We start from the raw sequence: 15846 nt of genomic DNA on the forward strand, positions 1-15846 counted from the left end.
TAATAAATGATTGTTTAGAAACTAATCCAAAAATATCTCTGGCGGCATCTGGAGCCCTTCCTTAGCAGTCTGGATTTGGGCCCAAGTGAGGAATGGAAACCCCACTGGGGTGCAAGCAAAAGAGGAAGCATGTTCTTAGCCATGCATCAGTGGAGGCCCCTACTGGGAGAGGGGATTATCACAAGGCAGCAGGCAGCCCTGTACCCCAGCCTGCTGAGTTCATGCTTTGTGCCACAGGATGTGGAGCGAAGGAAATGTGAGGCCAAAGTGGTCGCTCCAAGTTTTCTTATACAATAGCTTATTCAAGCAGATTGGGAATGCCTCTTAAGAGATTTGTTAGGTACATGTCCCCTTAGCAAGATGGCCACCACAGATGGTAGGTTCAGATATTCTAATTGAAATAAATACTTAACATTCATATTTATTTTATATCTCCATAGCCAGCTTTTCTTTATCAGATGTCATTCTGTATTCCACTGAATGAGGCAGGCAGATTCCTAACCTTTTACCACTTGGTTTCCGAAGTAAATTATGGTCTAAATTTTAGCAAAGGATTTTTTTACCTAATTTTGGTCCTATATTTTGTTATGTTATTTTAAATGATATGGAAAAATTAGTCAGCCAAGATTAATGTGGATCTATTCATTATCACTAAGTTTATGTATTAAATATGCAGCAATGATGTCTGTACTATTAATTCTCTTGATAAGGTCACAAGTTAATTGTGACGATCATGTTTTATTCTGCTTCAAACGTTAATGAGAGGGCTCAATATCTTTAGTTCCAAACTGATGAGAACCAAGTCATTAAATGCTCTGTTAGTTTCCTCTTACACCTTTCGTTTTCCTTCCTCCCCTCCCTTTCTCTTTAATGGATCTCATATAGAGAGCACTGCATTGGCTTCAAGGGCACTTGAAGCCTAAGACAAAAATATGGAAATTGGTTTCTTACTCATAATATGTGAGTTCACACTCTGTTCCAAAATTCTTTTCCTAAGGAACATTAATGCTTTTATTATATTGAATGCTTTCCAGTGACGGGTTTTGTTTTACCAAATTACATTCAGTTAAAAATCTTGGACACCAAGGGGGGAAAGTGGTGGGGGGCGGGTGGTGGTGGTGGGATGAATTGGGAGATTGGGATTGACATGTATACACTAATATGTATAAAATGGATAACTAATGAGAACCTGCTGTATAAAAATATAAATAAAATAAAATTCAAAAAAAATCAAAATCTTGATTTATAAGTCATTTCAATAGATTAAAACAATACTTTAAAATTCATAATTGTTGAGTTTTTTTAATTTTTATGGTATCAATTTTGTATTATTGGATGTGACTTTTTTTGCACTAAATTGGTTCAGGAAAGTATGTCATCTGATGGCAAAATACTTTGTTGTTGATTTCCACAGCACTGCTAATTTTCTGCACTGAGCCTGCTTATAAAAGCTCTTTGAGAAGTTATAACATCTTAAACATTTATAGAAGGCCTAAGGGTATTAACTTATTGTAATTTTCGGAAGATTCATTATCCAAAATCTGAATTCATTATAACAACTCTTATGAAAACCTATAGAACCAGTGTTTTCTCTTATTTTCTTATTTGCACACAATGAGAGATTCATTGGTCTTTTTAATTTGTTTCATGCAGTGCTTTTGAGTACATTTCATAGAGGGCTGTTATTGAATTTCTGTGACTGTCATTATATATCCATACAACCTTTAGGAACTAATATTCTGGGTTTCCCAGTTCTGTAATCTACTTCAAATTTAAGGATTGACATAATTAGTTTCTTCAAAGTTATAACCAGAATGTTAGAGACAACACTGCAGATACCCAAGAACAAGGATTAGGGTTGGAAAAAGAAAGCAATTTTAAAAATTATCACAGCACATGCTTTTATTCTTTATTAAATTAAATTTACAGCTCAAAACCTTATTGCTGTTTGTATGTGTATTCCCTTGTCTGGTTTTCTTATCTCGTCTGGCTTCTTTTTTAAAAACCAGATACAAGATCATTTCAACTACCTGCATATGCTCAGACATTATTTGTCACTTGATTAGTTTAGAAGTTAAAGAACATAAGTGGGTCACTGAAGTGTTATATACATATCCAAATACTCTTTTCTGAAGTTTAAAAGAAGCAGTAGTCACAGTAGAATGACTAGAGATAAGAAAACATATTAAGACAGTTTTTTAGGAGCATGCCTTCTTATGTCTGTAATGATGATAATTTCTTACCTTTCTAATGACTTCCTGTATTTCAAGAGCCAGAGAGATGGATGACTGGCTAAAATGGGTAATTTTTCTACCTTCTAAGACAGTAACTATTTAGAAGTAGAAAGAATTTATTTTGTATCATGAAATTTTGAAGCTTTATGCCTTTAACAAATGCCATTTCTGACCATGATTAGCAAGATTTCAAAGTTAATACAAATTTAGGGTTTTGTTTGTTTTAACCTTTTTTCTGTGTGCAAGTCTTCAAGGTATCCTTCTGTTATTTTTTATGTAATGAGCTTTCTCTTGGAAAGGTAGTAGCTGACAATACTAGCACCTACTATTAGAAAGGGTCCATGAAAGGGGGTAGGAAGGGAAGCAGCATTTGTTGAGTAGCTGCTAAATGTCAGGTTCTGTGTTAGGTATCATCATTTAATCTTCCCAAAAGCCCATAAAGTAGGTTTTATTATTATTCCTGTTTTTCAGATAGGAAACCAAGATTCAGAGACTTTAAGTAACACCTAGTTAGTGGCAGAATTCAAATCCAGTTATCTTTGGGACCAAAACCTGTGCTTTTTGTATGTTGCTAAGTTTATCGAGATAGGAAGCAGTCTGAGTACTTCTGGAGAAGTAAAGAGAAATAGACATTTCCCTGCCCTCAGGCAGCACGTGCTTGAAGTAATGGAGGAAATACATATAAACATAGAAAATTAGTACTACAACAAGATAGTATTCTATTACATGAGAAGTGCCACTAATAGGCCAGCAACAATGGCTGCTCTGAGTATCCAAAGGAGGAGAGAGAGCTCCTCTTACTGAATCTACAGGGAGAGCTTCTAACAGAACTATTTAAGTAAGCATTGAAACCACATATTTTTATATATAAAATAGATAAACAACAAGAACCTACTGTACAGCACAGGGAACTATATTCAATATCTTGTAATAACCTATAATGGAAAAGAATCTGAAAAAGAATATATATATATATATGTATGTATGTATAACTGAATCACTTTGCTGTATACCTGAAACTAACACAACATTGTAAATCAACTACTTCAATTAAAAAATAATAATAATTTTAAAGAACTATATCTTTTTAAGTAACAAAACTTTACCAGTGGTCACCTGAGTGAGTAGAATTTGGAATATATTATTTTTACAGGAAAAAAAATTCTTTGTAAAAAAACACACCTCTTATTGGTTGTTTTCCTTTTGTTACAAAATTATGAATGAAATGGAAGCAGCCAAAATACACATTTTAACATTACATTCTTGTTATTCATTTAACAAACACTTATTGAGTATTAGGCATGGGAGATAAAAGACAGAGTATCATCTCCACCCTCAGGGAGTTTGTAGTCTAACAGAGAAAGACAGGCATATTAAAAAAAAAAAAAGAAGAAGAAGAAGAAAGGGAGGAAGGCACAGGCTGACAGGCAAAAACTAGGTTATGTGAAACACATAACCAAAAGCATAACGATTTATTCAACTTCATTGTATCCTTCAGAGAAGGATAACACAAATGGGCTTTTTAGTCTCTTATTTCTTAAATTTTTGCTTATTTTTCACTATGATCAAATTATCTTAATTGATTATGAAATAAAAGATTAGGAATCTATGAACTAAAAGTGAGCTTTTTTCCTTTTCTTGCATTCCTATGCCAACTCCTATATCTTTCCCTAAAATGAGTATGTATTGTGATGTAGTTTCTTCTTGCTGTCATAAAAATTATTTTTGGTGAAGTGATAGAAGTTTTAGAAAATGTTGAAAACCCCTAAATATTGTGTAAGAATTTTTTCTGTAGAAAACTTTCATTGATTTGTGCTTTATGATAAATAATCTTATAGATATTTCCTCACGGACAGATTAGTCCTCACCCCCAAATTATGTGTATCTATGGTATAACTACATTTCAAATTTCGAAAACATTTTCATGTTATCTGCATGCTCTTTGAATGATAAGGTGCCTTGGAAAATGTGAGATGGTCTTTTAAAAGAAATGCAGTAATCATACATTGATTTTAAATGACCCTGTCACACATGAAAACAAATCAGATTGTTGCTCTTAATGAGCTTTTCAATTTACTATTCAGTAGATCAGATAAGTGGATTTAAGAGGTAATGATCCTGTTTAGTACTCAAGCTTGGCTGTCAGATCCTAGTAGTGGAGAGAAATCCCTAGGGACAAAAGCGTTGACACAGTTCTAGATGGGATAATGGGAATCAAAGCTAATGGATGATAAAAGGAATGGTGCAAGTTACAAGGATAATTGTGGATTAAAGCACTGCCATGTGTCAATGTTGACTGTTTTTCCAGTATCTTATTGGGTCAAATCTGATGCTTTGAGAAGCTGTTTTGACAGCAGAGCACAACAGACCTGCCTGCTTAGATTCCTTCTTTCTTGAATGCCAGAGACACAACAGAAAACTTCCTTTCAGGGACTATCAATTTTAAAAATATTTTTAATATGTTTACATGTCTTAATGTTTAAAATCACATTTTTGTAACATTTCTATTATTCTGTGTGGCATGGGCAAAATTAAAATTAGATTAATTTGATCTTTGCCATAAAATATAGCATTTGTAAAGTCTTGAAAGTGTAAAATTTTATTTTACAAAAATACAGTGTAGGAGGGGAGATGGACACCCAAACAATTACAATGTGAAAAGCACCATGCTAGAGGAATGGACCAGACGCTATAGGAACATAAAGGAGAGCGCAGCTTACCTTACCTGGAAATGGAAGGAAGGCTTCAGAGATGACTTTTGAATGAGAATCAGGGGAAGAGGAGGAAGAAGGCTGATCCAGGAAAAATGAACAGCACATGAACTCATAGAAATCTGTAATTGCATGAGAAGCCTCAGTATTTTATGAGTATTTCATTGTGGCTTCAGGATGAGGGTAATGATAGATGAGGAGTAGGTTGGGGCCAAGTTGTGAAGGGCCTTGTGTGCCATAGTCATATCAATATCAGATTTTCCAAGGGGCCCGACCTACTCCCATTCATGAGAGAGCTTTTGGATCATGTTGAGATAAGGGAAACTTCCCTTTTTACAACCATTCTTCCTTTGAGCCTTCTATGGGCTTAAAGGTTTCTGATGATTGAGGATTTGGTGGTAACTAACTTCCCTAAGTTCGTTCTCCCTAGCTCCCTCTTCTCAGCAGACATCTTACAAAAACAGTGATGGCTTTGATCTTACAAGAGATGAAGGCCTACTCTCATGAGCCAAGTCACAGATCCTGGAATTGAAATGCTTTTCAGTTAGGGCTCAGAAGTTAGCAGGAGAAGCAACAGGAATTTGAATCTCAATCTTCCTTTCTTTCTCTCTCCCCCAGCTTCTCCCCTCTCCCCTTCTGCCCCTTCTTTCACCTGCCCCTTCCTTTCCCTCTCTTTCTCCCTCTGATTCACTCTACTGGCCTGAGGAGCTCCTGGTCATAGGACTTAAGTCAAAAGCCTGGAACACAAGCTTCTGGTTGAATAGTGTTTAAAATCCAAACATGAGATCTCTGCAATGAACAGCTTTCCTCCCCTGTATCACCATGTAACTCTGGATGATTTGTGGTGTCCTGTGATTTTTATCTCACCTTCACAACCTATGACATATCAAGGTAGTATTTACATATGAAAAACAAAAGGTCAGAGGGAGTGAAAGCTCAGTTGCCATATACCATAGGAAATAGGCAGATCAGGAGAGAGTAAGAGAACACAGTCACAAGGAATCAAATCAGAGAAGAGAAATCCCATACAGCTGGTGTCTGGCAGAGATAACCTGGAATCATACCAGAGCATCAGGGAGTATGAAGGTGTCAACCCACCTCACAGCTTTGCCAGGCTATTAGAGGGAATATTCCATTGGCTGCCAGTGGCATTTTCCCACTTGTAGTGGGATATGTGTTCATAAGCTCAATGCGGCTTAGGTTGGAACTGAAATGTTACACCCCAAACTCTGCAACCATCACTCCCTAATGGGAAGCTTAGTGGATTCCCAGGCCCCGATGTATTCAGCAGAGAATCCTTGAGCCTGGGATTTCAGTTTCAGCATGGAAAGTAAGACCTATCTGTATATTTGGGGGAGCTTATTGAGAGATACTTGAGGAGAATTTCTATAAATTCTTTAACTTCCTCTTATTTTTGAAATCCTTATTTTTATAGCTCCTAACATAATCCTGAGTTATTTGATGGCTTGCTAAAATCTGGAATAGATGGAAATTTTTTAAATGTTGGAATCTTTTATTGAGGCACTCCACTTTCCAGCCCTTTACATACATATACCTGCCTTTGAGAAAGGCGTGCTTTATTACCACTTTGAGAAAAAAAAAAAAAGTTATGTGATATGCTGGGAATAAAATGAGTATGTGAATGTGGGTTTATGTGGGTGTGTATATATTTCAAAATAAGGGAGGTGCTTCCTGGAAGAGAAAGAGGAGGGTAAATTTTTAAATTATAAAAATTTTTTTAAATTCTTAATTTGTTCTCCCCACTCGTTCCCTACATCAGTGTGGATGCAACAATGCGTTAAATCTTTACATTTGTTCAATTTGAATAGTCTTTTGAAAATATATGTTAATGATAAAGTTTTTAACAATTAAATGTTTTCATGCAGGTATATGCCCGTATGTCAGAAGTCTTAGGAATAACAGATGACAACCATGTTCTAGAAACATTCATGACGAAAATGTGAGTTCCTGCCTTGGTTCTTTGATTTTTCTGTTGTTGTGTTGCTTTGACCTTTTTACTGTGCTTAAATCGCTCCAGAAATATTAATTTTTAATAAGAGACTTTTTAAATTACGCTTTAATTCTTAGAATGATAGCATTGTTCTTATCTGAAACTTAATTTCACATATTTAAAATTCACCATCCAAAGGATGTTATTTGTCAAGGTATCCGTACTACTGCAGTATGCAGTATCAAAACATGGTTTTGAAAAGTTTACAGACTTAGACTCTTCAGTTCAATTGGACCGCCTTTTTTAATTAAAAAGAAAATACTCAATTTTAAAGAACAACTCAAGAGATTATTGGAAATTGGAATCATTGAGAGAGATTTGGTTGCCTTCAGACAGGGCATTCATTGATTCCAGTAGAAACCTATGGCTGTCAGAGACATATTCATGGAAACTGTCCTTAAATTATCCTTACAATATTAGCAAAATTAACTAGTTTCTGGTCGTAGACATAACTTTGTACACTTAGCCTAAACTTCTATGCCTCCACTTGACATCTTTCTTCATCTGTGTAACAGATAGGTAGCACTGCCTTACTTGCAGAGAACAAAGCTAGATAAACAGTCATGATCATAGGAAGTGAGTTTTGGAACCACAAGTTTGATGGTTCACTTCTTGGCAGTTACTGTGAGTCTCTATTTGACTTCCTTTGTAACTCCTGTTGTCACTCCCTACTATGTTTATTTTGGATACAAGCTTAATGTTTCTTCTGTGAAACATTTAGGCAACTTTTTAATTTAAAAAACTAAATTTATAGAATAATACACCATTTGGAAAGCAGTGTTCATTGTGCATTGCTTGTATATAATTTTGAATATGCTATGAAAAGAATAGAAAATGTTCCATTGATATTTAAACCCACTTTATGAGATATTTGTGATTTAGGTCATTTAACTGACATGAGTGTATGTGTATTTCCATGTTCTCCCTACACAAACAAATACCTTCATTATAATTAAAAACTTTTTTTTCATATTTAGTGTTACAAACCTTAAATACTGGGGAAGATGTGAGCCTGTCATTTCAAGGACTCTTCAGTTCCTAAATGACCTTTCTGTTGGATATCCTTTTTACTATATCTGATAATGTATATAAACAACCTAACAAGTGCATTCTGTTGGCCAGGTATTTCCTTATTTATAATTTTTCAAGTGTGGTTTTTTTTTAATAAAAAGCCTTTCATTTAGCCTTATCTGTAAATGCATAATTTTGAAAGATTTATGTTAGCTATATAATATGAAAATTTTATTCAGAGTCACAATTGAATTTATATGGATATATAGATTTCTAACTAGTTAAAGTTATGTTTATACCCATCCAGGTTTATAAATGGATATATAAGAAAGTATGCAAACCGCATATGTTTTAATTTTTCATAATTGTCAGGACGTTCTTGTTTTAAAAAAGCATGTAACTAATGTTAAGAAAGTCAAAGTGTTCCAAAAATATTATTTTATAAAAACTGAATTCCTAAGAATCAGTATTTCTTCAGTGTTCTTCAGTTGAAGCGAATATTATTTTCACTAGTTAAGAGGCACAAAGGAGTAATAGCAAGGGAATTACAAGGTTTTTGACCTCTTCTTTGATTATTTCCTCTACCAGATCAACATCTTATTTACTCTAAAATAAGATTTCCGGGCTTCCCTGGTGGCGCAGTGGTTGAGAATCCGCCTGCCGATGCAGGAGACACGGGTTCGTGCCCTGGTCCGGGAAGATCCCACATGCCGCGGAGCAACTAAGCCCGTGAGCCATGGCCGCTGAGCCTGTGCGTCCGGAGCCTGTGCTCCGCAACGGGAGAGGCCACAACAGTGAGAGGCCCGCATACCGCAAAAAAAAAAAAAAAAATAAAAAAAAAATAAAATAAGATTTCCCATTACACATTAAATGTTTAGATTTCCCTTCAGCAGATTTTTAAAATCTAAAACCAGAATCATCCTTTCTTATTAGATTATAATTGATACTATTATAATGTTTCTACCAGTGCGAGAGAAATATGTAGATTGTCTTTTATATGTTAGCGATTAAATATATAGGAGTTGTGAAAAGTAAGTGTTGATTTAGTTAACCACTAAGATTAGCTGATATTTTAACATGAGGACAACATTCTGAAAATGGGTGGCATTGGATGGAAATCTTTAATGTAGGTTCACTCCAGGAATATGTTTATATTAGTTAAGTTTAAAATTGTGTTCCTTGGCAAACCATAAAAGATTTCCAAAGTATTAGACACCCACTTTTGTGCTGGAATTTAATATGCAACTTTTTATTGGAAAATAATCGTCCTTGTCTGGCAAAATCCACCATGCAATATTTCTGTTAGTAGGTATAATGCAATAAAGACAGGGAGGGCTATTTATCACTACAAATTTTGAGGATTTCAGGATTCTTTTTATTATTTTAATATATTTCTTTGATATTAAATCAGAAAAATGATAAATTACACCTGTCCAGGCTGTTTTTCCTTTTTACTGGAAAGTGATGTACAACCCAATTCCAGTGGTCATTTTGGCTTTTTAAGATATGTATTTTTTCTTATTAAAAAAAAAAAACTCAACCTGTATTTTTTTTAATAATAATGCTGAAATACTCTTTACTTCTAACATATGAAGTGGTTTATAAGTACTTCCTAGTATTGCAAGCTCTGGCCTTTTCACAATGTATTATTTTGAGAACATATTATCTGGAAAGAAGCCTATATTATTTTATAGCACATATCTATGTTTAGATTTCCCCTATTTTTTAGGTTGAAATTGAAATCTAATATAAAATTAATTTGATTTGTATTGTTTTTTGTATGATTTACATAATGCCTAATTTATTTGTATCCGCTATTAAAGATCCTTTCCTATCACTTATACCTTTTATATATTCTTTAATCCTAAAATTATAACCATTTATTTTACAAGTCATTTACTGCTTTTGAGCACTCCTTCTTTGAAGTTAATAAAAGAATCGTATTTTCAGAAAGCTTATTAGATAAAAGTTTAAAAGCTAGCGTTTTAAACCAAGGGATAGGCATAATTTCAACTTGGGTACATTGATTTATATTTTTTAACAATTATTTCAGGTTTGCATATTTAGAAATATATATTAACTCAATTTGATTTCACTGCTCAGTTATTTGAATTATAAATCATTATGTCCCTTCTAGCTGATCAGTCATGAAATATCTTTGAATTCATTTACATAATGGAATATGTGAGTGGTGTATCTATTTCAGTGCAGTTGCTGGTTACTTAATGCATGTTTTGTTGTTTCTAATCGATTTCTTTATTGTAATGTGTTTTTAAATCCTGATTTTAAAGCAATACATTATTTCTGTGTTAAAAATAAGGTGACACTCTTCAGCAATAGAAACAGTTATGCAAGATAAAAATCATCACCATTTGGCCTCTATAAATGGAAGTATGTTTATATATTAATATTCAAAATATTTGTATTTAAAATACTAGTAACAACTAAATGAAAAGCATGTTATCTTACTATAAAATTTTTAAATGTTCCTTATTACTTGTATAATGCATGTCTTCAAATACTTATTTTTTTGTTTTTTCTATTTTTATCTTCTTCAGAGTGAATCTTACTCATTATTTATGGTCCTCACAGCCAGTCTATGAACTTTGGTGGTCTTGTATCTGACTGCTTGTTTGGAAATTGAAATCAAAAGATCCTCATTTTTAAGGAGCGCTAAAAAGTCTTGTAAATACTTGCCTAAGGCAGAGTAACCTGGAATGGTAACCTGGCCCCAATGGTTACTGTCTTAAACCTTAGTGATGCTCAGACTCACTGGAGTTCTTGTTAAAATACAAATTCCTGGACCCCACCCCCACCCCCAGAGTTTTTGTTTTAGGAGGGGTCAGACTGAGGCCTGAGAATTTGCATTTTCATCAACTCCAGGTGATGCTGGTGGCTCAAGGACCTTACTTTGAGGACTTCTGCCTTAAGTTAATCAGAAAGTAGAACTGAATGTCCTAAACAGAAAAGTCGGATATTTCTCCTACAAGCTCTTCTCTAAGAGAATTTGTCTTCACTTGGGAAAGGCGGACTTGACATTTTTAGAAATAGTCTAGTTTTCCAAATAATAATGTGTGTGAGGAGGATACCATTACGTTAAGTCCCCAGATTTTAACTGGAAAGCCCTTGTTGCATTTACCCCAAGGTTTCTGTTGGTAAATTTGAAGCTTTCTAAATTGGTAAGATTATTGTAATTTTAAAATCCAGTGGCCTTTTTGAGAGAAAGTTTGTTTTCCCGGCAGATTCATTACATGTGGCATATATGATACATTTAGCAAACATATCTAGTAACTTTTTAATGTACTTTTTAAATTTCCAAGACTAAATTTCAAGAATTCCAGATTCTAAATAGCTTTCTCTAACAGGCACAGAGTTGAAATGACTCTGTCCTGGGGCAGCCCTCCACAGTTAGGTTTAATACTTGGGGATCTTTTTCCTGCTTTGAAATGATTTCCAGTCATAAATTCTAGTTTCTATCTAATTGGGAAAGGGGTAAGATTGTTTAAGTGATTAGGACAAGGAAGCTGCCAGGAAAACTGGAGCAAGAATAAGGGTCATACAGAGCTATCGAATAAACTTACTTATTTTAAATGCTGAGAAAGAGGGAGGGAAGTGTCACATTTCATCCAAAATTCTGTTTATTAATCATTATTTCAAATTTTTCTTCCTTGAAAAATAATTGATCAATATTTCTACTGCAATTCATTGTTTACTAAAATTTATAGCGTTTACATGTCTCTGGGTTTCAGATAGATAATAATGAGAAAGGAAATTTCATTTTCTGTTAGGCCCTCTATTGGTAGCTGCCCTTATTACATCATCCTCAAAGGTTTGAGAAAACCCAAAATATCTTTAGCTGTTAAAAAACAGACCCCATTAAAGGGTTCTACATAAATTCATGAATTTATCCAAACTCACTTTACCCTATTGATAATGTTAACTTAAACAATTCTTAGAATTAATAACTTCATCATGTTATTGCAAGACCACATACATAATTCACGGGGCCCAGGGGCCCAGTACGAAGTGAAAATGTGGGGTGCCTTGTTCATAAATGATTAAGAATTTCAAGTCCTCAACAGCAGAGCACTGAACCAAGCAGAGGCCTTTATAAGCAGGGGCCCCTGTGCAAGTGCATAGTCTGGATGCCCATGAAGCTGGCTCAGGTTATCTGTTAAAGAAAGAATTCCTTCCATTTGGCTTCAGACTGACTCTCTAAGACTGGGCCTATCTCCCATAGTTCCTGTACACCAGGATTTGGTGAATCCTGAATGAGGTGGGGGGGTCAGGAAAGACTCAAGGATGAAAGATGAAACAAGGGTCTAGAATGAAATAAGGGTGAAGGATGGAAGTAAAATTGGGTATGTCTGTTACAGGAAATATTTAGTAATAAACCGTAGTAATTCTGCTTTTGTGAAACAGTATTAAAATGTATTGCTTTATTTCAGCAAATGTCACCATCTCCAGATGGTTTTCAGAATGTTAAATAAAACTAGTTTCAGCTACATCCCTCAGGCATACTTCTATTAACATTTCTCATCAAAAGAAATGTTGATTTATTTCTTTGTTTGCTGTCTCTATCATCTTTGGAAAAGTCATCTCATAATTTATCTGCTCTACTTGTTTGTTTTTATGCTGGCATCAAGGGTGAGAATCTTCTACTCCTCTTCTGTAGCCCACTTATGCAGGCCTTCTCTCAGTTCTTTATATATTCTTGCTTCACAGGATTACCTTCCTCGAGTATTGTTTTGATCTGATCATTTTTCTTCCCAAAAACCCAGAGTCACTTCCACTTGCTTCTTGGGTCAAAGTAAAATTATCGATTTAAACTTGAGTTCTTTAATGGTACTTGACTTATTGAGTTCCCATAACTAATTTCCTGATCTACCACTCAACCACAATTTGTACTTTATACTTGGGCCAAGAAAATTTATTTTTGCCTTCCCCTTGACTCCCTTCATTATCTTTCACTGAATTACCACATGTCACATGTGCTGTTCTCTTCATTTGATCCATTGTAACTCACTTAGGTCTCTTTTAATTTTCAGGTTTAGCTAAAAACTTGGTAGAGCCATCCTGTAGTAGTTATAATCCTTAGTCACTATGTTAACTGAAAGAACATGAATGAGTCATTTAATTTATCTGAGACTCAGTTTCTTCATCTGTAGAAAGGGAATATTACCTATCTCTTAGGATTTTGTAAGGATTAAATAAGATAATAAATACATAACAATATATCTATGTCATCTAACAATAATGCACCTGGTTCTACTGATCCAGTCACACAGTAGGTGCTACTAAATACTTCATTTTCGTTCCTTTTCTTTTTAATGTTCTTGGACACCTAGTTCTTATCTATATTTCTGGTGATGAATATAATATAGCCTAGTATTGGCTAGTCCTCTCTCCTATTAAGTTGTAAATTATTAGGGATTAGGACTCTTGTTTCCTTTCTCTATAGTTTCAAAACTTCATCACATAGCAGGTCTTTTGAACATACTGTTACCTCTCCTACTGAGATACTAAACCTTAACTCTTATTTCTTATAAGTAGTTATTAGTATCCCTTAAGATGTTTCATTTTGGTTATACCTGTTTGGATGTTTTTAGTCTAGTAGGGTTCATGAGCATAATTCTACTTTTGAAATAACTAAACTAATATTTCAGTAATTATACTATATACCTACAGTATATTTATACTATATTACCTACAGTAATTTCCAACAGGTAATTTTCTTATCTGTGAACTTTCTTCTATCATCAGGATCTAATTCTATCTGTAATATTTGTAAGTATGTATGGCTTTTACATAATTGCCTAGATCAATACCATTATCCACCCTCTTGTGCTTAGTGAATATCATGCATCTAATATACTACTTCTTTGATTCTAAAACAGATTTCATCACATTTTAACACTTCTGTAAATAAAATGTTTTATAGTTGATGATATTTTAAAATACTTTTTCTTTCATAGTAGCTCATATAATAAGGATTTTTTTTTTTTTTATAATCAGTGGTGTTTTAGGATTGATGAAATGTGGTGTTGCTCAGTAAAGACGTGATAGCATGAATTGAAGTCATACTTGGTGCTCCTGTGCCCCTTGCTGCTAAAGTGTGTGGTACCTGTAACTTAAGAAACCAGGGCATTCTCAATTTGGTTATCCTTCTTTTCAAAGGATGCAGATTTTCAAAATTTTGACCATCTCTAAGATACACCATTCTTTCAACTTTTTCTTGCTTTCCTCCATTTGTCATGCTAACTATCAGTAAGGCCATCATCACCTTCGTCAGTGGTTTCATAACAACATGGATATAGACAGAAATTTTATGAGCATTTTGTTTGTAAGTTAGTATCAGCCAGGTTATGGAGTTTGCTCAGTCCTGGATGTGATGAAGGCTCACTAATGAGTTGATGCCTCCTAAAAGAACAGTTTCCCTGTCGCTTCTGGGACCTAGTTCCAGTTTCAGTTGTATCTCAAGAAGCTAGTGATCGGGGCTTCCCTGGTGGCGCAGTGGTTGAGAATCTGCCTGCCGATGCAGGGGACACGGGTTCGTGTCCCGGTCCGGGAAGATCCCACATGCCGCGGAGCGGCTGGGCCCGTGAGCCATGGCTGCTGAGCCTGTGCATCTGGAGCCTATGCTCCGCAATGGGAAAGGCCACAACAGTGAGAGGCCCGCATACCACAAAAAAAAAAAAAAGAAGCTAGTGATCTCTGTAGAATCATTTGGCATCTTTAAAATCAAATGGATATGAGATAGCCTAGTGAAAAGAGCTTATACTTTCAAGTCACACAGACCTTTGAACTTTGGATTTGAATCTTGGCTCCACCATTTCTAAGTTCCACGTGGGACCTTTATTAAGTTATCTTACTCTACTGGACTTCTACTACTGTTGTTACTGTTAACCACCATTACCACGTGTACTGTTATAAACTGTTGTCAACAGGCCTCTGAAATCTAACCTAGTACTGCCACCCAACTAAAATGGTGCAACTTACAAGAACCCTAGTCTCTTAGAGAAGAATGAAGATTATAATGATGATGTATCCATTTACCTTTTTTAAAAAGTTACAGATCCTCTTAAGGACCATAACCAGCTTTGAATTGAATTCCTATAGGGAAACATAAATATTCAGATGAAAGCTCATTTTTTTCTTTATTGAAAAAGTTAAAAAATTCACTCTTAACCTTTTTTTTTTTCTTTAGAAGGTAATTAAAAGGCCGTGAGGCTGGCCTTGGAACAAAGTGCATAGATGCAGTTCTGCAGAAAATGCATCTTTGGCATATGAGATTCTTCCTGTGAATGTTCTGTTTATTGCTACCATAAATATTCTGTTGTCAAAACATGACTTGCTGTTTATTAGCAGCACTGACAGGAAGATTCCTATTAATGGCAGCATTCTTATTACCCATAGACCCTGTCACTTTTAACTTCGCAATTGTAAGAGAATTGTATTTGGTAATTACTTAAGATATTTCTTAGCTTATTGATCCCCACCCCTGTTTAACTGAGTGCAGTTTGAGCGGCAATTCTTCTACTCAGTGATTTACACTTGGAAAAATATCATCAAATCTGCATCTTTGTAAGCAGGGGAAGACTTGCTACCTATCAGTGCTGGTCTTGTTTCAACCTTTCAGAAACGCATAGTGCATCGAGCACCCACTGAGAACAATGTACTGAGGAAAATGCATACACGCGGCCACTGCCCTTAGAAAGTTTACAGTATAATATACAGATAAACAAAATATACAGTTGCTTAATATGCAACCGGAATGGGTTGCCTTAGAGTCAGAGGGGCTTGAATGTAAATCATCCTAATTGCCTGTCTTTTGGAAAGTTTTATTTCACTGTTTGAGTTTGTTTCCTCATTTGAAAAA

The 15846-nt window shown here is 34.8% G+C and overlaps 1 protein-coding gene across 6 annotated transcripts in view; it reads left to right on the forward strand.

Annotated features, from left to right (window-relative positions):
* RANBP17 (RAN binding protein 17) overlaps positions 1 to 15846 on the forward strand; it is a 327894-nt gene that overhangs the window by 222235 nt on the left and 89813 nt on the right. For all 6 annotated transcript variants that reach the window (XM_067032300.1, XM_059059844.2, XM_067032302.1 and 3 more), the window contains 2 exons: positions 6832 to 6905; positions 7934 to 8014. In XM_067032300.1, coding sequence (XP_066888401.1) covers positions 6832 to 6905; positions 7934 to 8014 — 155 coding nt within the window. The remainder of the gene's footprint in view (positions 1 to 6831; positions 6906 to 7933; positions 8015 to 15846) is intronic.

The sequence above is a fragment of the Kogia breviceps genome, chromosome 4 (genome assembly GCF_026419965.1).
Source record: "Kogia breviceps isolate mKogBre1 chromosome 4, mKogBre1 haplotype 1, whole genome shotgun sequence".
Classification (NCBI taxonomy): Eukaryota; Metazoa; Chordata; class Mammalia; order Artiodactyla; family Physeteridae; genus Kogia; species Kogia breviceps.